This window comes from Myotis davidii, unplaced genomic scaffold, assembly GCF_000327345.1.
Source record: "Myotis davidii unplaced genomic scaffold, ASM32734v1 scaffold259, whole genome shotgun sequence".
NCBI classification, from domain to species: Eukaryota; Metazoa; Chordata; class Mammalia; order Chiroptera; family Vespertilionidae; genus Myotis; species Myotis davidii.
Window position 1 is genome coordinate 10,578 of NW_006292687.1, and position 26,474 is coordinate 37,051.

The following is a 26,474-nucleotide window of genomic DNA, read 5'->3' on the forward strand; positions in this document are numbered from 1 at the left end:
GCTGGCAGGGGGGGTCAGTTAGGGGCAATCAGGCAGGCAGGAGAGAGCAGTTAGGGGCAATCAGGCCGGCAGGGGAGAGCACTTGGGGATGATCAGGCCGGCAGGCAGAGGGGTTATAGGCGATCAGGCAGGCAGGCAGAGGGGTTATAGGCTATCAGGCAGGCAGGCAGGTGAGTGGTTAGGAGCCAGCGGCCCCACATTGCGAGAGGGATGTCCGATTGGAGAGGGTGCAGGCTGGGCTGAGGGAACCCGCCCTCCCCTCGCCCCCGCATGAATTTTGTGCACCGGGACTCTAGTAGTATATAATAGACATGCCCATTCTCCCCTTCCCCACTTTGTGTACCATGTGTATAGTTTCATCTGTAGTTCACCCGTACCCTCCACCATGTTATCTTGGAGCTAATCCTAGAGCAGTGATGGCGAACCTATGACATGAATGTCAGAGGTGGCACGCGAACTCATTTTTTTGGTTGATTTTTCTTTGTTAAATGGCATTTAAATATATAAAATAAATATCAAAACTATAAATCTTTGTTTTACTATGGTTGCAAATATAAAAAAATTTCTATATGTGACACGGCACCAGAGTTAAGTTAGGGTTTTTCAAAATGCTGACACGCTGAGCTCAAAACGTTCATCATCACTGTCCTAGAGAGCACTTGATAAATAAAGATATTAAAAGATGAGGATTAAAAGTGCACATGGCTTACCATGCTTGCATGCACTTTCTTTTTCCCTGAATCCTTTTTTTTTTTAATCCATCAGACTGTCAAAAAGTAAAAAGTTTAATAATGTGAAGTGTTAGTGGGAAGGTGGAGATACAGGAACCCTCATGTGCTGCTGGTGAAAGATCAGATTCATTCACCCATTCTGTAAGGCAATCTGACATTTCCTGATATATATATAATTTCATATAAAATTATGAAAGCCCTGTAGCTGTAATGGCATCACACCGTAATGACCCACAACTGTAATCACCAAGAGGTGCATGGAGCACCTCTCAGTCCCTCCCCAGGCCCGCGAGCCACTTGTGGCAGCAGGGCAGGGCTCACAGCTCACACGGTCTCCCTGAATCCTTTTTGATGATAGAAAAAAAAAGATAAAGATTAAAAGGTAACATAATCCAATAGCATTTACATTTGAAAAACAATAGGCTATTAAAATCAAGCATCTAATCAGTGTTGAAATTTCTCATTGTCTCATAAATGTCGTAAAAGTTTTGTTGTGCTGTATTTGTACAGTTTGTTTGAATCAGGATCCGAATTTTGTGATTGGTTTATAGCTCTTAATATCTTTTAATCTGTAGGCCCTCTCCTTAGTCCTTTTCCCCCTTGCAATTTATTTGTTGAAGAAACTGGGTAGTTTGTCCATAGAGTTTCCCCACAGTCTACAGTTGTTTACTGCGTCTTTGTGGTGAAGTTTAATATGTTTTTCTGTTCCCTGTAAATTGTTAGTGGGACACAGAGTTTTTGCTAATCCAGATTCAATTATTTTCAATATATTTAAATTTATCTCTGTACAATTTCTTTTATTTACCTATGTCTTATAATTTCTTAGCTCAGTAATATGTATATATAATTTATAAATATACATTTAGTGGGGCTATAAAATTAGTTTTTCTGATCAATGATAAATATCAAAAAAGTTTTGAGATTCTTATTTATTTATTTATTTTTTAAAATATATTCAACCAAGGTACATGCCCTTGACCGGAATCGAACCTGGGACTCTTCAGTCCACAGGCCGATGCTCTAGCCCCTAAGCCAAACTGGTCAGGGCAGTTTTGAGATTCTTGCTAAGATTGTTAGAGTATCAGTTTTAAATGTGATTCTTCCTAATGCTGGAGAACTTGGAATAGACCAAACTTATTGGTTCACTTTATAGTTAAATATATAGGTTTATATGTGAATATATCTGGGAAAGTAAGGTTCTGTGTTTTCATTCTAGGATCTGTGGATGGAATATCTGAACATGGAGCGCATACATTACGAGTTTCAAGAAACAATTGGTCTGTGGACGCAGGCCAAACTTGAGTCCCATTCCGCATCCTGCAGTTTGTCAGTTCAGCTAGACTTCACTGATCCTTTTTTGGGTGAGTCATACAAGCATCAGCCCCTTCGTATGAAGGATGGAATGGATGAGTGAATCAGAGCCTTTGAGGGTTAAGGTGTACAATAGCGTATTCCTCCAGTAAGCATTGATTTTTTAAGGAGTTCATCGTTAACTTGTCTACCACTTAGGATTAGGTTAAGCTGTGAGTGAGAGAAAATTCAAAAATAGTAATGGTTTAAATAAGATAGAGATTTAATTTGATTTTTCTCATGTAAAAGGAGTCTGGATGCAGGCATTTCAGAATGGTATGTAACTTCATGACCTATAAGCCTTCAAGGACCCCTGCTCCTCCTATGTGGCTGCCCCACTGTTTTCACACCTGACATCCACTTATGGTCCAAGGTTAAGATTATGGTCACATTCATGTTTTACTCACCAGGAAGGGGAAACTCCTTCTTTAAGGACTCTTTTGAGAAGCTGCTTACAGACTATCCAATTATAGCTCATTGGCTCAAATTGAGACACATGGTTCTACCTACCTGAAAAGGAGACTGAAAAGTGACTTTAAAAAGACATTTTAATTGACATCAATGTGTAAAGTGCAACTTTAAATTTCATTGTTTTGGATTTGCAATTTTACAGTTCAGAAGTCTTTTCTTTTATAAACTTTTCTTTGTATCTGGAACTCTTACCATACAATACACATGGATCATATTCCTAAAGTTTCTAAGTTGGTTGTTTTCTCACAATGCATTTTTCTAAAGTTTTATAAATTGTCAGTTTTCTATGCCAGGCCACAAAAACTCATTTAACCTGGAAAGTTGATGACATATCTTACAACAAAAATAACATAAAACAATTATTTAGGTTCACTTGCTGGTTTTAATTACTGAATATATTTTTTAAATGTAGGGCATATAATACAATTATGAACATAACTTTTGAATAAAATATTGTAATATGTAGTGTAATAGAGCACTGAAGTGATTTAGAGAAAGGCAAAAATATCTTCTTGTTCCAGCCCTGCCACTAACCAACTAGTTAGCTGTGTGATCAGAGAAAAAAAGCTTTAGTCCACTCATCTGTAAAAGGAAGGTGCTAGACAGTTTCATCTAAGGCTTTAACATTTTCCCTCCAACATCTTTCTCCCCACTTTTCCCCTGAAATAATAATAGTTTTTCACCACAACTGTAAAAGTTATATGTGTTCATTGAAGAAAATTAAACAGTATAGAGAAGTATATAGGGGAAGGTCTAAAAGTTGCCCTCAACCCGGCCACATCGAGTCTCATTTTCTATTCTTTAAAGTCTGTTAAGGAGAAAAAGAAATATGTTTGTAGGTCTGGAAGCTGGTGAATACTGCTCTGTTAATGTCCTCCCATCTGTAATGCTTTCACATGGCCTTCACACCGCCCCCAGAGGCAGATTGTTTTCTCTGGACTAAAATGAGCAATTTATTCAGCCTTCAGTTTGTTCCAGGCTCTGTCCCAATACTTTATATGCGTTAATTCCATCCTCCCAACAAACCTATGAGGTTTATCCCCACTGAGCAGATAGTGAATCTGAGAGGTAAAAAAGGTGGTTAGTGTGCACATGGCTTGGACCAGTTTTAAATGTAGGGCATATAATAGAATTATAGATTTAGTCACTTTTGGTCCAGAGTGGTGATTATAGTTAAAAATGCTCTGAATTTATTTTTGCCTGTCTTTTATTTTGCACTTAAAATATCCTTGATTTTTCTTTTCTTGTTTTTATGATAAGTGATACTGATTTTGAAAAAGAGCTTCCAGTTTTCTTTAGAGCAGCCGTGGGCAAACTACGGCCCGCGGGCCGATCCGGCCCATTTGAAATGAATAAAACTAAAAAAAAAAAAAAGACCGTACCCTTTTATGTAATGATGTTTACTTTGAATTTATATTAGTTCACACAAACACTCCATCCATGCTTTTGTTCCGGCCCTCCGGTCCAGTTTAAGAACCCATTGTGGCCCTCGAGTCAAAAAGTTTGCCCACCCCTGCTTTAGAGTCATGTCCTAAAATGTTGCTGGAAAGAAACCTGAACATACTCAGCAGTCTTATCCAGTGATGAATATCCAACTTTGTTACATTCTGTGCGGGGAGTGGTAGTTCTAGTGGAAAAACCCCGGCTATAAGGGACGATCCTGTACTTGACCTGTTTGGAATGTTAAATTCCATCTGTTTGGGGTACAAATAGTACAAGTCTTCTTATGCCAAGTAAAGTCACGTCTATTAAACTTAGTTTTTCTTAACAAGAATAGAAAATTGAATGCTACATTTGGAATGAAATCAGAAATTCATAGTAGTCCCTTAAGTACTTGTTGACTTGACACTCCCATGACCTCTCATCCCGTTATCTTACTATGGAAAAGAAACAGGGTTGTGGCAGCTTTTCTTCATGTTCTTCAGTTCCTGCCTGCACTCTGGTATGTGTATAGTGTAGTAAAGAGAGAGGGAGAGAAGGTAGGATATATTGGATACCTACTGTGTTGTGTTCAGCTGTGTACTAGGTGTAGAAATGTAAACATTTAACTTGGACTCAGCAATATGAGAACATGTGCAATTTACTGCAAGGATAACAGTACAGATTTACCTTTATTTTTCTTACATGCCACCTTATTTCTTATTTGGGCTCCATAGATTATTTGCTGAGTGAATAAATAGTAAATGAATGAATGAATGAATGAATGACTATATGACTATGTAAACATAAGTTCTGTAGGAGTTTGTGCCCATGTTCTTACTCATTTTAACTCGACTACTTTCAGCCTTCTTGTCTAAACCTTGGCCTATTTAAGATTTTTCACTTTTAGCTGTATTCCATGATGTTCATTTCTTTTTCTCCCGTTCCTATGAAGTTTATCTGGGTGATTGCATTAAACTTTTAACTGGGCTACCTGCCCCATCCCCCCAATCCATTGTCTGATGGTAGCTACCATCTTTCTCAAGCTTACTTAGAGCTGTTCATTAGATCCTCTGTTGTTTTTTTGTTTTGTTTGTTTTTTTAATTTATTTTTATTGATTTCAGAGAGGAAGGGAGAGGGAGAGACAGAAACATCAATAATGAGAGAGAATTATTGATCAGCCAGCTGCCTCCTGTATGTCCCACAATGGGGATCGAGCACGCAACCCGGGCATGTGCCCTTGACCAGAATCGAATCTGGGACCCTTCAATCTGCAGGCCAGCACTTTATCCACTGAGCCATACTGGCTAGGGCCACTAGATCCCCTTTGTACTAGCGTAAGTCCAAACACCTTAGTGCATCATGCAAGGCCATCTAGGGTAATAATTTAAGATTGTGAGCTTTAACTCTTTAACTATCATTAAGACTTTTTGAGGTAGGAGTTCTATTCAATCACACCACGTTCTCCTGATCTCCCAGCTCCTGGGAGAGTATTAGTAGGCCTGTGTGGGTGCTCCCTCAGAGCTTATAAATGATAAAAGATTTAGGCCTCTGAACTATCTATTCTGTATATCTCAGCATTTTTTATGATGGTAGCAGGCCAGGGCTTTGCACCCTCTTAGTAAGTTACTACCTAGTTGTAGCCGTTACTCAGTAAATATAACTTTATTTTCTTTCAGCTAAAGAGAGGGTCTTAAGTAGCTTGCGGAAGCATGACGCTCCCCTGCCTCCCCTTGCTCTGCACCCAGTGAGGCCTCCTGTGCCGGTTATTTCCTCTGATGTGCTCCTGAGTCAGAAGGACACCACCCAGCTGGTGCGCACAGACCTGAATCTGTTGCGGCAGCAGGCCAGGTAAGCCCAGGAGACCCCCGGGTCATCCCTCCCTGCTTGCTGCCTTGACAGCTGGGTGACTTAGCACCTGGAAGGGTCCTCATCAGCGTTCTGGCCAGGCGGGTAATGGGTGGAGACGGACTCACACGGCTACTTAGTTAACCAAGTTGTGACAAGTCTTTTAATTTCCCATGGAAATTATGTGGTGCTTTCATGGACTATAAATTTGTACATGTTTCCTGTGGTGGCATTTCTGAGTGTCAGCAGTGCCAGCTAAGTGTTTCCTATGCTTCTCCTGAGGAACCTTCTGATAATGGAAAGGTTGTGTTTAAAGGGGATGAATTGAGGTTTACTTCCTTTTGTCATCGCTTTGTTCTCTCACTGTCCATACTCTTAAAAATCGGCACAGGCATTGATCAACGTGCGGACAAGGCATTTAGTGGTCTGTGTTCACGAGAGAGACAGAATGATCAACTCTTTAAGGTTCTAGCTTGCCATCTTGTGAGAAGGAGCGTGTGAGTAGCAAGTCTATTTTATAAAGTAGAAGAGTCTATTTGGCAAATCCCACAGGAATCAACCTCTCCTTTTTTTAAAATTTATCTTTATTGTTGAAAGTATTACAGATGCCTCCTTTCCCCCCATTGACCCACTCCACACCACTCCTGCCCCTGGGAATCAGTCTCTTATTGGCCTTTGTTTCCTTTGCTGTTTTGGTCCAGTTATGTATTTGCATGTGCACACAACTCATCTACATAGTTACACACGTACTGGCCTGCACGAGAAAGTAATCATAACTACACTTAGAACAGTATTGACACCATGTAAGAATTAACTTTCTCCATTTAAAGAAATACATATTTTTTATTGATTTCAGAGAGGAAGGGAGAGGGAGAGAGAAACATCAATGATGATAGAGAATCATCAATTGGCTGCCTCCTGCATGCCCCTCACTAGGGATGAGCCTGCAACCTGGGCATGTGCCCTTGACTGGAATTGAACCTGGAACCTTTAAGTCTGCAGGCCGACGTTCTTATCCACTGAGCCAAACCAGCTAGGGCAACTTTCTCCATTTTTGAAAATTTAGTTTGAGTTACTAATACCTAAGAAATCAGTGATACTTACAAGTAAGGGCACCCCTTTAGGATAGTTAAATTAGGATGAAATTCTCATTTGTTCTTGTATATTTAAGGGTTCATTTAAAAAGCATTGCTAATATAACAGATTCTAAGTGGAGTTTTATTTCTGGCTAAAAAGTTGTCCCACTTTTTCTTGGTTTCTTAATTTTCTGGTAAGCATGACTGCCAGGGTGAGAATTTGGGTGAGTCTTGGCATACACGCCTTTGGCCTTTTTACTGTGGAATCCTTATATCTTGCTCTAATGCAGGCTTGGGTAACTGTAAGCCTTTATCACTTATTATGAAATCTTTCTAAGACTTTCTTTGACCTCCTGATGATTTTTTTTTTTCCTCCAGAACGGCTGCTCTTCGGGAATCTCAGCAAGTTGCCCTGGATAGTGAGCTGTTGGACACAATGCCCAAACAGTATGTTAATCGAGAAGAACAGACCACATTACATTTGGAGTGTAGAGGCATTAGTGGTAAGAAATGCCAAGGAGCAGCAGTTGTAACAGTTCAGGTAAGATTGTTTAAATTCCTTTGTAGTTCAGAGAATTTTAATTGAGCCCCTAATTGGCATATCATTGAGAAAGACTGAATGAAGTATATAGCAGGTGAGCCGTGTCTCAAAACATGTAACAGTTTTTAGGGGAGTGAAGACACACACAGCTAATCACCTGTTTCCATAAGTGCTGACAAGTCATATAAAACAGATAGAAATTCAAAGAAAAGGAGAATCATCGAGGAGATTGTGAGAGTGGGGGCCTTAAACTGGTCCTTACAAGATTTTGGTAATGATAGTTTGGATTCAGTAAGAAGCAGTGTGGGAATGGAGTCAGCATGACTTCATCTAGGGGTCAGGGGCTGGCTGTGTCAGTGTGTTTCAAGTTGTTGTTGGAAGTGGTGGTAGGAATCCACAGTGGGGAGGTTGAGTTCACGTTGGAAAGGATGCTCACTGGGAGGGCTGGCTGTGTGCTGTGGACAGTTGCGGGTCACTGAAGACAAATATGGGAGGGACCTGTGGAAGGCAGATCAGCTGGGTAGCACCTGCCAACAGGCAAATGGAGAGTTGTGCAACAATGTGTATAAAAATTAAACTACCTCTAGAGTCACTTTCTTGAATTGGAAAAATAAAATTAAGTTGGATGTGATTTTGGAAGGACTACCAAATGGAAGTTTAGCTTTAGCCAGCATATCATAGCATTTGCTTCATGCCAGCCAGTGCCTGAACACTTGACAGAACTGATTGTTATCTTCACCACAACCCAGTAAGAGGTTAATTTTATTATCTGCATTTTCAGATGAAGAAATAAAGGCTTAGAGAGGTTAAGTTACATACCCAAGGTGACACACCAGTGAGTGGCTAAGCCAGGAAGTCCCAGGCAGCCTGGTTAGAGCACATGCCCCTTAATCACCTCACCTCACTCTGTCTGCACATGAATTCAAGATTCCCTGAGCTGGGGAAGAAATGCTTAGAGAGGGGCCTACTTACTGCCTGACTACATTTGCACAAAAATAGCCTCCTATTTGGTTAGCTTTTAGAAATTGGGGACATTTTATTTACTGACCCTTGGTTGTCTTTCAATAATTTCTCCTTTGTGTGTGTGCCAATCCCCATTTTTACCAGTCCAAATGTATTCTTTTTCTTTTCTTTTTTCAAATTTTCTTCTGGTATTCTAATGTATTCTTTTTAAAAAATGTATTTTCATTGATTTTTAGAGAGAGAGGGAGAGGGAGAGAGAGAGAAATATTAACGTGAAAGGGAGACATCAATCTGCTGCGTCCTGCATCCCCTAACTGGGGATCAAGCCCACAACCCAGGCATGTGCCCTGACTGAGAATTGAACTGGCAACCTTTTGGTGCATGGGACGATGCCCAATCAGCTGAGCCACACTGGCCAGGGCTCTTTATCTCCTTGGGTGATGTTTTATCTAAAATGTCTTCTCAAAAATAACTTTTATATTTTGTAGTTTTCATTACCTTCAAAGTTTATTTCTGGCAAAGTAACATATTTGTATGCATCTAAAGTTAGGAAATTCAATCTGGAATGTGATCGTTGATTAGAGAATGCATGGATCAGATCATTTTTTAAAATCAGCTTCATGGAAATGATTTCATATTTAAAATATAAATTTTAAAATTAAAAAACATAAATGTTTTAATATAATTTTAATGCTCATTTATGAAGATTTCAAATTATATCATGAAAATATTTTATTGCTTGATAAAACTTTTCTGGGAGGGAACGCCTTGGAAATTTCCAGCCATCTGCAAGAGTTTGAACTATGTATAGCTTGTTGGGTGTATACAAAAGCCAAATATATTTTATGGGAATTGAGACGTGCTTCTTCTGTGGTTGCCTCTCCTAATAGAAGCCTCTAATAATTCAGTGACATTCCCTGAGGACATGGGGTGATTTATAATAGGGTTCCTTGTGTTGTACTTTGTTATTGTGGGGCATGTTTGCGGGACTCAGAATTGATTTATTGTCATGTGAAAAATTTGTTCATTCCTAGAAATGAAAGATGGAAAAGACCCACCGAGGGCCTCAGGTTATTGTGAAAGCTTACTGGAGGACCAGCTGTGTCCTACTTTTAAATTTCTTTGTCTACTTCAAGTGACTCAGGAGGGGCTTCCATCAGGCTGCTTTGTTCTATTGTCTCCGACTTCTTGTAATTATGAGCTGGTGGTCATTCAGTCTCTCTCACCCCCGTTCTAGGAAGAAAACTTTCAACAGTGGTGGAAACAGTAAACAAAATAAGTAGACTAGGAAATAATGAGCATTTTGGGAAAGTGGCAAAACTTTCCTACACTAGTTGGTTTTCTTTTATTCTTCAGTATTAGTAGTTTCTACGACATGGATGGAGGTTTTAAAGTTCAAGTTATAAAGTAGACTTGGTCTCGTCTGTACATTTCCCAGTGAAGTGAACCTCTGTTCTTTCTCTCTTGTCCTTAAGTCTTTCCACTTTCCTTCATCCTCACTGTCTTCCTTCTCTCACATTCTCTTTCACTCTCTGGCTGTTTCTCTCCAGGCCAGCCCAGCGCTGTGGCCCTCAAAGACCAGCTCTCATTGCAGTTGCTGACATATTGGGCAAAAGAACTGACTGCACATCATATTCCTAATCACATCTTAAGCTATTAAATTTTGGCCTATTGTTTGAAAGTTTTGAAATTTAATATTTGTATTGGTTCAGTAAGTGGTTTAATGGAAGTTATTTAATTTTTTATCTTTCATTTCTCTAGTAGTAAAAACGAAAGTAATTATTGTTAACATATATTATTGGATAGTCGCTTTTGTGGCTTTTGATCCATACTAACAGCCTATGTTTTTCTTTGAAACAAGAAGTTTTGTAAAAATCTTTACCACAATGGTGGTGCATGTTATAGAAGAAAGTTGTCATTATGATCATAAAAAGTAGGTGTTGAGTGTATTGTCAGAGCTGTGCTGTGCTGGGTGCTGTGTAAAGCAAAATAGGACCATTGCCCTTCAGGAGCTTTTGATTTGGAATTTATGTCCCCTGACATAAATAAGTCTCGATTAAATAAGTTTGTGAATTAAGTGTTGACATTATTCACAGACAAAGGGTACCTATAACCATTATAGTGGTGGCTGAAGACTGGGTTTGGGCAGGTGCATATAAAGGAAAATGTAGACCCTACTGCTCACCCAGGTGATTGTGGAAAACCATCTAAGGAGAATGTAGTATTTAAAACTCTTGCCTCCTAGATGTTCTGGTCTTTTCAGCATTCTCCACCGTGCCTGCAAAATAAGTCTAAGTTCCCCAGTTTGCTTTAAAGGCCTCTCCTGCTCCCCAGTCTCACTGCACTGCACCCTTCAGCCCAATCCCTTGACCCCAATCAGCCTGGCCAGCCTCCTCCTCATTGTCCTGTCCTCCTGTCCCCCACATCTGCCACATTGGTTCTGTCTTTGTGTTGCAGCCTGGGCCAAGGATCTTTTCTGCATCAATCCACATCCAAAAAAGGACATTAAAAAATGCAGAAACAAAGCAGTTATTATATAGGTCACCATCAGTTAATTAGAAAAAGGGTTGTTAGCCCCTCAACTAGGAAAGACATAATCTTAAATAAAGGATAGTCTTTTAAATTTAAATGAGATAAATTTAGTTGTGTTTTTTTGAAACTTACTAAATTCTTCTTGGTTTTTTATATCTTTACTGAAATCCAATAAAAATTTAATCAAAGATAAGGTTTCAGGAACCATTGAATTAGTCAATTGCTCTTTCCAAGGCATGCAGCTGATTTGGGCAGGTCCCGTATTTATCTTATTTTATTGTTTGCTTTATAAGTATATGCCATTTTTTCCCCTTTCAAAATGGCAAATGTTTTATTAACAGCATCCATGTCCTCCTTTGTTTATGCTGGGCACACGTGAGATGTGCAGCCTCTGTCTCGAGTTGAATTGTATGTGCTGCTGGGTGGGAGAGCAGAGGGGTTAAGGCTTTGTGGACAGATGATCAACAGAGGAGGGCCTCATGGAGGAAGACACTGAGTCATCTTTTTATGAGGATTGCGGCATCAAAACATAAGTGACATAGAGCATATCCTACAGAAGACTTTGAACCAGCGAAAATGAATTCAAGTCTGCTTAATTCAAGTCAAAACTAATTTCCCCTTATGAAAAATTTGGAGATTCTTGAATATTTTTTTGACATTTCCCCCCCATCCCTGTTAGGTTCAACCAAGAGTCTTGAGCTATCATATTAATTGTAATAATAATCTTTTATCATATGCCAGTATATATGTAATAACATATCCACTCTAGAAACATTAGGGGCAAAAATATCTGTTGACCATTTTAATTTTTGTTAGTTTGAAGGTATGCACAAGAACGAAGCAGTAAGCCAACAGCTTCATGCTTTGTGGAAAGAAGTGAAGCAGTTACAAGCAGAAGCTACTAAACCACCACCGCTTAATATTGTGGAGGCGGCTGTGCATGCAGAAAACTTGATTACGTAAGTTGTAAGGACATTTTATTTTAAAATACTCCTTTGCTATTGTCAATAGTAATAGTCTACTACACTCCCCCAGGCATCCACTAATTAAATTAGCATAGGGATTGGCATACTATGGCCTTTGGACCAAAATCTGCCCTACCACCTATTTTTATTTTTTTAAAAAAATATTTTTATTGATTTCAGAGAGGGAAGGAAAGGGAGAGAGAATCCAGAATCAAACCCTGAACCCTTCTATCCACTGAGTCAAACCAGCGAGGGTGCCACCTATTTTCCTAAAGTTTTATTGGAATACAGCCATGTCCATTTATTTATTTTTTAAAAATATATTTTTATTGATTTCAGAGAGGAAGGGAGAGCGCAGAGCCTCTTCTTTACTGTTGTGGATTACGTCAGCGATGAGACTCAACGTCACCCTCCCACGAGGCAGTTCTTTACTTCCTGCATTGAAATTTTGGGACAGGTGAGGTTAATCTGTGTTGCTAGCCTTTTTCAGATATAATGAAGTACACCCTATTGTATTCTTATTAGATATGTAACTTCAGACTTATATTGCAGGTTCAGAAGCCCTTTTATTTATTTATTTATGTATTTATTTATTTTGAATATGTTTTTATTGCTTTCAGAGAGGAAGGGAAAGGGAAACAGGGATAGAAACATCAATGATGAGAGAAAATCGTTGATCGGTTGCCTCCTGCATGCTCTCTACTGGGGATCAAGCCCGTAGCCCGGGCATGTGCCCTGACCAGGAATAGAATTGTGACCGGATTCATAGGTCGAAGCTCAACCACTGAGCCACGCCAGCTGGGCTTAAGTCATATTTCTTTAAGTATTTGTTGCATAATTTTTCATGTTTTGGCCATTTATATCTTTTTGGTGACTTGCTGGTTATTGTCCTTTGCACATTTTCTGTTGGAGAGTTTCTTTTTTTTATTGCTTTTCGAAGAGCCACTCAGACTATTAACCCGGTATCTGGAATTCGTTATAAATTAATTTTTCTATTTCATCATTCTTTAATTTTATACACTTTGCTTTATAGAAGTTATCAATTCAAATCTGTCAGTCTTGTCCTTTATTATTGCTGCCTGTGGTCAAGTTTATCAGAACTTTCCTGACCCTGAGATTATTTAAATATTCACATACATTCTAGTACTCTTAAACATTAGAACAAGTTAAAGCAATGTGAGTTTTCCTGATTATACTTTAATTGTAAAAAGTTAGCTTTTTTAAAAGTATTAAAATCTATAACCTAAAAGTTTTGTTTTCTTGACATAATGCAGGGTCACTCTGGGTACTTAGTAATCATGGTAGGTATATTGCAGATTGTTCATACTATCTACAGTGGAAGTGATATGTTCATTTTAGGTTTCTTTTGATTGTTTCATATTTTCATTTAGAAAGAACTCCTGCTTGCCTTGTATACTACCCCTTAAAACTTGGTTCCTTAAATAACGGTTGGGGAGTGGAGAATTGATGGCATTTTCCTCTTTTACTCGTTCCAGGTGTTCATCAGTGGCACTAAATCAGAATGCAGAAGAGTGCTGGAGACCGTTCTGAAGAACAGGAGGCTCTGCTCTCTTCTGTCTCCTTTCTTTACTCCCAATGCTGCGCCCGCGGAGTTCATACAGCTCTACGAGAAAGTGGTGAGGTTCCTGAGTGAGGACAACAGTGACATGATTTTCATGCTGCTGACCAAGGTGAGATGTGATCCCATCCGATGTCATCATTGAAATGGAGAAGCTCTGGCGTTTCCCACTCCACAGACATGAAAGGCCCTCCAGAGTCCTGCTTCCAGGTGGACTGTAGGCTCACAGGCCTTTTCCAATTTGGTGTGGTCTTTAAGCAGCCCAATTCCACAGCTTCCTCTTTTGGGGTGCCATTTGTATTGTGTGGGACAGTCTAATTTCACTAGAAAAAGGACCTAGCTCCCAAACTCTCTTTTAAAAACTTAGTACAGTTTTGAAATATTCATTATAGTAATTTAGTACATCCTTCTTTTGAATTTATCCTGAATTAATGCCTAAATTGTGTTTGATAAATGGGTTGTACTGTATCCAAGTCTCTCATATTTAGAACAAGCCAGATCTAAGCGAATGGCCTTTGTCGTCATTCCAAATAGGATGTTATTTAACTCAGACTCTGGCAGTGCATTTACTTAACGAGTTGGGAAATTTAGAGCCTCAGCTATTTTGTCTTCGATTGTATTTCTCTGACATCTGTGAGTCATAAAACCTGGTGATTTTTTAGGGTCTAGGACTGATCTCAGTTGTAATGGGAGAGAACATGTGGTATAGTGTGGGATTCTGGAAGGTGACCTCAGCACCCTGAATTTTTATTAACTGAGGTAGCTAACTGATGCAGATTCAGAAACATGGCCGTTCGAGGGAGACAGTTCCATTAAGCGCTGCTTGTTTGCAGCACTGTGAACAGTGAAAGAGAACTACGGATCCTTATAGGGAAAACTTACCCACAAGCTTTTATTTTAAATATTTTTTTAAATTGACTTAAGAGAGGAAGGGAGAGGGAGAGAGAGTTAGAAACATCAATGAGAGAGAATCATTGATTGGCTGTCCCCTGCATGCCCCCCACTGGGGATCTAGCCCACAACCCGGGCATGTGCCCTTGACTGGAATTGAACGCAGGCCAACTCTCTATCCACTGAGCCAAACCGCCCAGGGCCCCACAAGCTTTTTAAATTGCAAAAAAGCATGCGGAGCTGAGAAAACTCTGCCTTTGCAGGCTTTAGAGATGGAGGCATAGCCGCACCCATCAATCATTGAACTGCCCAGATTCTTTTAGGTGTTTGTGTATAAACTTCAGTTTATTTAAGTCTTTATGAAAATCTAAATGCTAGGTAATCTTTGATTTTTAAATTAAATCGTAGAGACTTCAGTCTACTTCAGTTAACTTTCTAGTGTCAATAAAATTGCTCTTGTGTCTGTTTCGTTTTAGTTCCACGTGAAGCAATGGTTAAACGCCGCCAAGCCGCCTCTGTCCGAGCGCACCAGGCTTCTGGAGTCCATCCACCTGGCACTCACTGCCTGGGGCCTCGAGCCAGACGAAGACATTTTGATGCCGTTTAACCTTTTCTGCAAGCACTGGACTTACCTTCTTCTCTACCAGTTCCCTGACCAGTACAGTGACATTCTCAGGCTGCTGATGCAAAGTAAGTGACAGGTTAGACTGCAGTGAATAACAGGACGCCATCCCACAGACGTCAGCCACAAATGTGAAAGTAACACAAGTGCGCAGGATTAGCGTGACTGACTTTTACCTGAAGAACTCGATAAACAATGCCCAGGAGATGGCTACTTGTAAAAACGGTCATTTATTGTCCAAAATGCTGGAAGGGGCCCTAATTGGGCAAGGCAGCACTTAGCCTTTGGTGTTGGAGCCCACAGTTGTGCACCCATCTCTCTCCCTTGACTTGGCAGTTGAATGGGGTAGAAGTGAGCTTGGTTACTCTGCTGACTACAGATTTGATCAGAGAAGGAAGTTGCTCCTTACTTGACAGTTGGTTTCTCTATTCAAAATAGTGAATAGATTTTAGGGTTTTTTCCCCTCAATTTTTTAATTTAATTTTTTTGCAAATGCATTTTATCCCTACATAATGATAGACTGACTGTACTTATATTTGTTAAGGAGAGGAGCAGCATTAAATTTTCCCCATTCCCACCATTTCTGTCCCCCTCCAGCAATTTCCCATTGGAGTGTTGGAGACTAAAGGAGAGATAAGGAATGTAGGCTTTTTATTTTTGGAATTTCACTAGGCAGGATTTTTACTTGAAAAATGAGATAGTATTTATTTTTCATACAGACTTTATACTATTTACAGATGTAATGGAAAACTAAATTTTGCTTTATGCCAAATCTTTGTGTTACTTATCAGAGATTATTTAATGAATAAGTTAATGCTCTTATGTATTGGACTGTCAGAATACTGAAATCTGTGGCCTCATTTTTAAAGCCCTCCGGCTTTCATTGTTTCCTATGGAGGGAAGTTGCAGGGCAAGTGGAGAATACTGACAGGGAAATCTATTTGTACAATTTTTGATGCATATTTACATAGCTAATTTTTGTTCTAAATTTTCAAAATTTGATCAAGTATATGTTGTTCTCCCCCCCACTCCCCACCCCGAAAGCTTTTAAAGAGATTGTACGCTGTTTATGTAGACAACCATAGACTTGCATGTAGCAGAAAATGTATACTTCCCAGGGGAGGTAACTCAATGAAAGGTTTAGGAATAACAGTACACCCCTGTCAGATTCCATGACCTCCAGCCTCCTGGCTTCCCATCCCTCCCTGGCCCCATGTCAGTTCCTAGCATCCATTCTTTGCTCATCTGCTCTCTTCCTTCGCCCTGGGGGAGCCTGTTTGATTTTTCCTGGCTTCACGGCTCTCTTGTAGGTGTGAATGATCCCACACTTGTAGCGTGGCTCTAGACCTCTGTCCTAAGATCAGACAACAGGTAGCAGTTGGACACAAACCCTTTCAGTATAGTGCAGCTGACCCAACATCCTCCCCTCAGACCTGCACCTGTGAGCCTCTGTTACTCTGACCCTTGTGCCATCTCCGGGAAAAGGCCTGAGGAATTATTCCTGTCCTCTGGGATGTGAGCTTTACAAGGAGTAGGCTGTTGGTTGGTGGCCCCTACTTTTGCATGATGTCTGTGTTGCTTTAGGTTTTCCCATTGTAGGAGTGGTTTTAGGGGAACTTATGACACCTTTTGAAGACTGCCCAGACTCTGCTGTTGCTTCTGCACCCAGTCTTTCCTGCCCTGTCACCATTATTTGTCTCACATCATCCAGCCAGGAGGATGGCGCCTTACCACTCCCCAGTCAGGTCTGTAGGCAGGGTTCCCCTCCTGGGCTTCAGCTCAGATGGCTCTGGCTGTCTTACTCCTAGCAGGGTGGTCAGGAACAGGGAAGCCAAGTGTTCAGGTGGATAGTTTAGTTCTTTTAATAGGTTCACTTCACTTTAGTCTCTTCACCACAGATCTTTATGAATTTGTTTTGGATTTTTATTTAATATTTATTCCTTGATAAAATTCTTGTGTTCTTTGATTCATATTTTTGTTTGTGAAAGATGCTGACTTGCTGTCCTCTGTCCTTACCCCATAAGGCTCTGCTGAGCAGCTGCTGAGCCCTGAGTGTTGGAAAGCCACTCTGAGAGCCCTGGGCTGCTGCGCCCTAAACTGCCAGCAGGGGGCAGCTCTTGCCGAGAGCACGGTGCTTCAAAGCTCTCCGGATGTCCTTTTGTCAGACAAGCAGGTGTGTAGCTTTTGGTGTCTGACTTTTTTTTTAGTCTGTGCATTTCTTTTCCATTTCCTTTGCTATTTAAACAATTGGAACACATTTTACATTTATAGCTAAAAAGTTTATTTTGCCCTAGCTGGTTTGGCTCAGTGGATAGAGCATTGGGTTGTGGACTAAAGGGTCCCAGGTCTGGTTAAGGGCACCTAGCTCGGTTACAAGCTTGATCCCTGGCCCTGGTCGGGGCACATGTGGGAGGCAACCAATCAATGTGTCTTTCTCACACCGATGCCTCTCTCTCTCTCTCTCTCTCTCTCTCTCTCTCTCTCTCTCTTCTCTCTCCCCCTCTTTCTCTCTCTCTCTATCAAAAAAAAAAAAAACAAAAAAAAAGAAAAATCCCTCTCCCTTTCCCTCTCCCGCCTCCCCCCCTTCCACTCTCTCTTAAAAAAGGGAAAAATATCCTCGGGTGAGGATTAACAAAAACAATTATTTTTTATTTAAATTTAGAAAGTTCCTTTTTGTGCATTATCTTTTAAGAGCTCTGAGCTTTTCTTTGTCATTCACTTGCTTCCCCCCAAGCCCCCTCTATCGGATCACCTTTCTCTCACACCTCGGTGATTCTTGCCTATCTGATCAAGAGCAGCCTGGGCCTACTCCCTCCCCACCTTAACCCACCTATTTCTTAACTTTATACCACTGGCTCCCCCGGCCAAGATTTCAGGTCATGTTCCACAGAGCTCTCATTTTGACACATTTTCTATGATATGGTCCACATGAAAATGTATTTGAAGTAAATGTTTCCTCTATTTTAGAAACAGTTTGGAATATGATGATTTACTTTCACGTGCTATATAACTTGGCAACAATCTTACAAAGTCAGTCACAGCCGACTGTGATACTCTTGTGCAAGTAGCATCAGTGAGCAGTTTTTAACCAGTCATTCTCTTCCAGGTAATGGAGACTATACAGTGGCTCTCAAACTTTTTTCATAAGCTTCGCTTATCCACATTGGACTTTAAAAGTTTCGGGTTATTCTCAAAGTGGAGTCCTTACATGAGTGATATGCAGACACTCTTGGGCTATCTTGTGAAAAGGCTGCTTGACTCAGAAATGGAATGCTTGGCCCAGGACCCATCTGCCAGCAGCAAAACAGGTAATATGCTTGAGTGTAACATGGAGGTGGGTGTTTTGATCTTCCATTAGGAAGTGGCTTGAATAGACACATTAAGAGGTTTAAATCTTTGAGATAAAACTATCAAAGTGTCAAGCAGGGAAATATATAGCAGAGATGTGAACCCATGGGCTGTATGTGTCATACCTGCACCTATATTCAGTTAGAGAGTAGGTGCTTGCTTCGGCTTGTCTCTGCCCCTCCTTTGTAGGGTGGGGTCTGAAGAAATAGGTTTCAATCTCCATCTCTTTCTTCCTATTACTTATATCACTGAGAAAATGGTTCTGAATATTTAAGCTTATATCTTTACACAAATGTATTGTTACAAAGTTATTCATAACATTTTGTAATAAAAATTCAATTCAGGAAATTACGCTGTAGTAAATGAAAATGTACTTAGTTACGTTAAACTTTTGTTTTTATACCAACACTAGAGGCCCGGTGCCCAAAAATTTGTCCCTCAGCCCGGCCTGTGCCCTCTCGCTGTCTGGGACCCCTCGGGAGATAACGACCTGCTGGCTTAGGCCTGCTCCCGGGTGGCAGAGGGCAGGCCCACTCCCTAGGTGCAGCCCCTGGTCGGGCTCAGAGCAGGGCCGATTGGGGAGTTGGGGCGCCACCTCCTATCATGCACAGAGCAGGGAGATATGGAGGTTGTGATGCCACCCTCAGTCACGATCAGGGTAGGGCCGATTGGGGGGTTGGGGCACCGCCCCCTGTCACACTCAAGGTAGGGTCGATGGGGAGGTTGCTGCGCCACCCCCTGTCTTGCACAGAGCAGGGCCCATCAGGGGGGTTGGGGCTCTGTACCCTGTCACACACAGAGCAGGGCCCATAGGGGTGGGGGTGGGGGAGCTCCCCCCTATCAGGCACAGAGCAGGGCTGATCAGGGGGTTGGGGCGCCTTCCCCTGTCACGAACAGAGCAGGGTGAATAGGGAGGTGTGGCCCCGCCCCCTGTCACACACAGAGCTGCAGGGCGATCAGGGGGTTTGGGCGCTGCCCCCTGTCACGCTGATCCCAGTGCCGGGAGGCATATTACCCTTTACTATATAGGATAGAGGCCTGGTGCATGGGTGGGGCCGGCTGGTTTGCCCTGAAGGGTGTCCTGGACCAGGGTGGGGGTCCCCACTGGGGTGCCTGGCCAGTCTGGGTGAGGGGCTGAGGGCTGTTTTCAGGCTGGGGGTGACTGAAGCTCCCAACTGCTCCTTTTTTTTCTTTTTTTTTCCTTTTATTCTGGGCCAGCTTTAGCTTTGAGGCTTGGCTCCAGCTCTTAGGCCTCCGCGGCTGAAAGGAGGTTTCTGGCCTTTGCTTACAGTGTTGCGAATCTGCTGGCTGAAGTCCGGGGGGATTTGTTAAAATGTTTCTTAAACTGCCCGCTCAGCGGCCTGCAGCCTCAGGCGGGGAACGTTCGTTTCCTCTGTCACTGAGGGAAGCAAGCCTCGTTAGTTTCAAGCTGCCTGGCTGCCGGCTTCCATCTTGGCTGACAGTTAATTTGCATATCTCACTGATTAGCCAATGAAAAGGGTAGCGGTCATACGCCAATTACCATGTTTCTCTTTTATTAGTGAAGATAAGCTTATGAGTATACAGATATTAAGTAAATTATTATTATTATTTTTGTTAATCCTCATCCGAGGATATCTTTTCCATTGATTTTTCGAGAGAGTGGAAGGAAGGGGGAGAGACAGAGAGAGAGAAACATTGATGTGAGAGAGACACATGGATTGGTTGCCTCCCCCGTGCCCACCCCGATCTCAAGCCTGCAACCAAGGTATGTGCCCTTGACTGAACCCAGGACCCTTCAGTCTACGGGCTGACGCTCCAACCACTGAGCCAAACTGGGCAGGCAGAAGTAGATTCTTTTATATAGTGTTGTCAGTGATATTGACAAAGGATTTGCTTGTTTCTTGTCTCTAAAAGTTTTTGTTTGTTTCAGTGCTGAGATCCCTGCACTCAGTGATCATCCAGCTGTTTAAGCCATGGATCCTGGTTTTAGAGGACAGTGAAAGGTACATCATTTTTCGGATATTCAAGTTCTTTTGAAATGTATGGACTTAAAGTTCTGATGTTGTTTTGGCACAAGTGATGCACTGACAGATTTAATTTTTTTGAGTTAGGGCCATATTTAAATTTAGAAAAAGCTTCTTTATGAAAGAAAGTTAAGACATTTTCTGCTTGTAGAGTTAGGTTAGTCAGGTTGATCAGAGCTGTTATCTTGATACTTTGAAGCAAAACTGGACACTCATTTCTAGTTTTCCATGATAAAGTTGAATGAGTTTTGGTACTTACTTTCAGAGAAACAGATGCTGCTCTCCTTAATTAGGTTTGGATAATATGACACTAAAAGATGAGACTAACTTGATCTTATTCAGTACCTCAGTTATTTTTGGAACTAAGTTGGCTTTCAGATTAGTGGGTGGGAATTACCTTTTTAACATGAACTCTGCACTAGAATGAAAACATTATTTTGTGAGAACTTAAGAGAGAGAGGTGTAAAGCTGTCCAAATACCTCTTATAAGTCTTTTCCCCCTAAAAGCATACAGACAAAAACTAGGTGAACTTGACGGGAGTTTTGTAAAAATTACAACAGTGGTAGACATCATAGTATTTAAGGTGTTTTCACAAATACTGATTCATCTGATTCTTAGACTCAGAAAAATTAAATATCTTGCTCCTGTCCCACAGCCTGGGAAGTAGTCTAAATGCATTTTCAAGCTATATAACACAGTGTTTTCTGTGACTTAGGCAAGCCCTAAACTCTGGGACCTGGAGTAATTTTAACCATGGCATTTCATTTCTGTGTGCATTTCATCTGTTTAAAGCAGCCAGCGCCATTACCCCTGGCTGGAGAGCGATGCTGTGGTGGCCTCAGGCATCGTGCAGCTGTTCACTGACTGCATTGGCTCGCTGCACGAGAGATTTAAAGGTAGGAAGATGTTGTATTATGTCTATTATGTCACTTTGTCCCTAAGTCATTCAGGTAATCTTTTGCCTCTGCTTCCCTACTTTTTTAGATTTTATTTTAATTAGTATGCAGTCCTCTTTGACTAAAGGAAGTCACTGATACAGTATTTAGTGTAGTTTGTAGCCTCTTGTTTGTGAGTAGCTGTTAGTTTCATCAGCTGTGGAAAGTATACAGCCTCTTTCTTTCAAATATTGCCCATCCCCCTTCTATCTTCTAGGACTTTGACTTCTTTTTCATGTTTTTCTATTTTTCTGTATTTCATTTTGGGAAAATTCTGGAAGTTTATTTTTCAACTTACTCAGTGTCTCTAACTATAGCTATGTCCAGTTTTTTAAAATATCTATTGAATTCCTCATTTCAGTTTCTAGAATTTTTATTTTTCAAATCTACCCTGATAACTTTTTTAAAAAATATTTTTATTGGTTTCAGAGAGGAAGAGAGAGGGGGAGAGAGAGAGAGAAACATCCATGATGAGAGTAAATCATTGATTGGCTGCCTCCAGCACGCCCCCCACTGGGGATCAAGCCTGCAATCCTGGCATGTGCCCTTGACCGGAATCGAACCCCAGACCCTTGAGTCTGCAGGCTGATACTCAATCTACTAAGCCAAACTGGCTAGGGTTACCCTGCTCATTTTTGACGGGATCTTTTTTCTTTTTTTAAAATTCTAGTTTTCACTTCTTTAAAATGTTTAAACATGCCTCTTTTCTTTATGATCTCTTGCAACAATTGCATTATCTGAAGTTCCCATTGCAGGGAACTTATTATGCTGCTATTGGATGTTCTTTCAAATTCTTATTTTGTGTATTTTGTAATTTTGTGTCCTAAGCCCATGTTTAGAGAAATTTTATCTAGGGAGATTCTGTAAAGGCTAGGATGGGATGTGCCTCCAGAGAAAGTCTGCATTTGGCCAATTGTAACTACGTACTTTCTTGGCTTGGGGTTTCTCACATCACACACTTCCATGAAATCCAGGTCCAAACTAAACTTGCAGGCAGTCCTCAGTTACCACAGTAAACCTTTTTTTCTCTCTAAGTCCCAGTCCAGGCCAAGATAGGGAAGGTGCCTTCCCCTGAATCAATGACAGTCTAGTCCTCGGAAGATCTGTCTCCTGTGCTGTTAAAACCAACCAGAAGCAAAAAGTCCAGGCATCTGTGGCCTCAGTATCACTTTATCCCCCTGGTTTCCTGGCCTCTCCTTGCTTTGGCTCCTGGCGTTTTCTTCCATTGAGTGTACTACGCATTTTCAAAGATATTAATATTTTCTTAGTGTATTGAAATGATTTATATCAGGAGGTTTATGAGGCCATTAGGACCACCCAGCTCAGATTCTTGCAGTAGCCACCTATTTTCCTGTCCAGTTTCTATTCCTGTCTATTTATTCTGTTCTTGTCCAAAATACTGTTTATGTCCTACTCTTATTCAGAAACTTTTAAGTGTAATGTTATAGCTCATCATTCAAATATGTCTTTCCCAGTGCATTTCAACATTATGTGATGGTTTTTAAAGGCAAACACTCTACTCCAGTCATACTGCTCTGCTCATTGTTCTCTAAAGTCCTTGGACCTTCCTTCTGCCCTCATTTGTGAGGTCACAGAACTTACTGTGTTTGGGCTGGGACTAGCTCACTCTTACCCTAAGGGATTTCCTCCCAGAGTCTTCTACCTACATGTCCATCCTTATCTAAGCAAAACTATCTTTTATCCATATTTAAACAGTGCTACCCTTCACCCTGTCTTAAAAGGTTAAACCACGGGTTAATGATTCATGCTGTGGAGTAAAGACTGGGAATCTAGCACAGGGTTATTAGGAATGATAAATGGATGGGTACCAAGTGTTATGCTTATGTTTTTCAAAAGTGAGTGTTGAGAAACACTGTCAGGTTCCTGCCCTCATTGTGTGTGGCGCTCTCTCCTGTGACCGACTATGCTGCATTCCTGTGCATAGAACCTGAAGGCTGAAACCATTTGTTTTAGACTAGATGCTCCTTATGTTGACATTAGCTCTGGAGACACTAAAGCAGTCGATTCTTGTGAGGATAATACTGAGTGATCCAGGTTGCAGAAGAACGTGAGATTTCTTTTAGAATGACTTACCTGAATGACAGTTGATAGTCTGGTTACATTTCTCTTTGAAGAATATTGGATTCCTTCAAGGTTCCAAAGGACCAAAGTGCCTAGGCAAGAGCCTGAATCCCTGCTGAGGGCCACAGACTAAAGGGACATCTGGAAGTGTAAAAAGCCATCTAGTTAGAAGTTTTGAAGGAAAACTGATCACCCCTGCTAGCTACCACAAACCAGCTGCTCATTTCAGCTACCCAAGAAAGTACCATTCTTTTTTTAAAAAAAATATATATTTTTATTGATTTTTTACAGAGAGGAAGGGAGAGGGATAGAGAGTTAGAAACATCGATGAGAGAGAAACATCGATCAGCTGCCTCCTGCACACCTCCCAGTGGGGATGTGCCCGCAACCAAGGTACATGCCCTTGACTGGAATCGAACCTGGGACCCTTGAGTCTGCAGGCCGATGCTCTATCCACTGAGCTAAACCGGTTAGGGCTTATAGTACCATTCTTTATTGTTAAACTGTCTCCAGGATTTCCCCCCTGGCATGTGAAAATCTTTAAAAAAAAAAAAATCACATATGAGCATTTATGCTAATAATGCTGGCTGAAAATCTTTGAAAATGGATAATTATTGAGAATCTCAGGTTTTAGACTTTTAGTTCAAATTGTTATTTTGTATCATTATTATTTTAAAAGGTAAATTAAGAGGTCTTGAGCTGTATTTTCTTTTTCGGTTTTAGGCATTCTGTTGCCGGGTGATGCAGGGGCCCTTCGGTTACACCTGATGCATTATTGTGAAGCGTGTACAGCGCCCAAAATGCCAGAGTTTATCCTGTACGCTCTTCACAGTGCCTACCGGAAGCTTCCGTGGAGGGACCTGCACCCCGACCAGATGCTCATGGAGGCCTTCTTCAAAGTAAGCCCTTCACTCCACGGCCTGGAGAGCGTGGCTTCCAGGCATCGCCTGTGCCCCTTCATTGTGGGTTTTCCGCACAGTTGCCAGGTGTGCCAAAGTGGAAAGCATCTTCCCAGGGAAACCATTTTATGCTGTTGGCACATGATTGGAAACATTTATGGGACTGTGTTTGAAACCCAGAGACAGACTTTGTCTGTCATACGGCAGTTGTCTCCTAGACTTCAGTAATATTGTCGTGTGAGTACACAGCTTAATGACAGTGTCACACTCTTTAGTGCTTTCTGTGTATGTATGTTTTTCTGGGATAGTATTATTACTACTGACTGGCAAATGTTCTGTTAAAGCAAAATGTAAATTGTTGGTACTCAAGCCATTAGTTTCTTTAAGCAGTTATGCAGGGATAACTAGGCTGGAGGAGGGAGAAGTGTCTAGTAACACCGGTCGGTGAGGCAGCGTAATGACGTGAAGCCCAGATGACCTGCAAGAGCACCCTCGGTGTGTGTGAGCCTATGGCAGGAGCCGCAGTTACAGAGCCAGGCACAGACCGGTCGGGCGGTTTTGTTGTTAAGTTTCTATTTTTAAAAACCGTTAATAATCTTAGCTTTATATGATTGTTTCAGTCTATTTGTTCATAGTCATCAGTTCGTTTGTGTTTACTCTTCATGTCACATTTACTATTGGAGCATCTTACATGCTGTAATGACCGTAGGCCCAGTTATTTATGGCAGTTAGTAAAGTGTCCTGCAGTCTCTTAGTGCTCTAGATGGAAACCCGCCCAGAGCTGCTCTTGTCAGCCACTCCCCGTAGCTCTGGAGGAAGCTGAGGACAGTTGTCTTAGAGAAATGCGGGGTTCAGAGTGAACTCACAGGGAGATTGAGCAGGGGAGACAGGCACAAAGTAGATATTCATCATCATTAGGATCTGGAAGGGCATGTTTGTTTAAAGAGCTGTGAGGTAGCATCAGAGGGAGAAAGCAGCCTTGCTGTATGAGAGATTAAGTAGCAGAGTGGTCTGAAGAGATGATGCTGTAGACTCCGTGACTCCAGGAGTTTTAGTCTAGTGATGACCTTGACCTGCCAGAAACGGGAACCTTTTAGTTCTATGTTCTTTGTTGAGGAGGTTGAAGGTGAGGATAGAGAGCAGGTTATAAAGGAGGATTACGAATCATTTTCCAAAAGGAAAAGGAGTAAGTAGTGAGCATGGTATAATGATGGTGGGAATGGAAGGACGTGACTCATTACCAAATCCCATTGATTGTGACTTTATAGGGGAGAGCTTCTTTTTTTAAAAAAAAATATTGATTTTTTTTAACCGAGAGGAAGGGAGAGGGATAGAGAGTTAGAAACATCGATGAGGGAGAAACACCCCTCCTGCACACCTCCCACTGGGGATGTGCCCGCAACCAAGGTACATGCCCTAGACAGGAATCAAACCTGGGACCCTTCACTCCGCAGGCCGACACTCTATCCACTGAGCCAAACCGGTTAGGGCAGGGTAGAGCTTCTTAATCTTTATTGGGAAAGGAAAATTTTATAGCTAGCCATGTTTTATTTTAAACAGACCGGAAATAGGCTTATAAGATAACTTTGACATTGATAATATACTATATAATACATTTGCCACTCCCCTAATCCCTAAATATTATTTTTTTGAACCTGGACATCTTTTCTTTGGGGGAAGAGAATGGGAAGGGTTTTTTGTTTGTTTGTTTGAAATATATATTTTTTGATATCAGAGAGGGAGAGATGGAAACATCAATGATGGGAGAGAATCATTGATTGGCTGTCTCCTACACACCCCCTACTGGGGATTGAGCCCACAACCCTGGCATGTGCCTATTCTAATAATTTTAATTAAGATTTAATTAAATATTATACCATCATCAAAAATTATAAAGACTAATGGAGACATTTTTGAAACATAACATTACACTAAAAAGGAGTTTAGTGTAGATACACTAGTATAGTGGTTCTCCAAGTGTGGTTCCAGGACCAGCAGCATCAGTGCCGCCTGGGGACTTGTTAGCAATGCAGACTTCTGCACCACCCCCTGACATAGGAATGAATGATTCCAGGGGTGGGACCCCGCAATCTGTGTGTTAGCAGGTCCTCCAGATGCTTCTGACACATGCTCGGCTGTGGGGGATATTGACTGGTCGATCTCACCCTTGTCTGACGCAGCACACGTGGGGACTGAGATGGGCCCTCAGCACCA

At 41.3% G+C, this 26,474-nt stretch overlaps 1 protein-coding gene across 1 annotated transcript in view; it reads left to right on the plus strand.

The window, feature by feature from the left end:
• Positions 1 to 26,474, plus strand: part of LOC102751720 (ectopic P granules protein 5 homolog) — a gene marked incomplete at its 5' end in the record, with an annotated part of 47,359 nt that overhangs the window by 10,388 nt on the left and 10,497 nt on the right. The window contains 13 exon segments of the mRNA XM_015565555.1: positions 1,948 to 2,092; positions 5,652 to 5,823; positions 7,275 to 7,437; positions 11,749 to 11,917; positions 11,920 to 11,948; positions 12,256 to 12,354; positions 13,394 to 13,588; positions 14,844 to 15,057; positions 17,014 to 17,162; positions 18,096 to 18,297; positions 20,250 to 20,322; positions 21,137 to 21,240; positions 24,085 to 24,260. Coding sequence (XP_015421041.1) covers positions 1,948 to 2,092; positions 5,652 to 5,823; positions 7,275 to 7,437; positions 11,749 to 11,917; positions 11,920 to 11,948; positions 12,256 to 12,354; positions 13,394 to 13,588; positions 14,844 to 15,057; positions 17,014 to 17,162; positions 18,096 to 18,297; positions 20,250 to 20,322; positions 21,137 to 21,240; positions 24,085 to 24,260 — 1,890 coding nt within the window.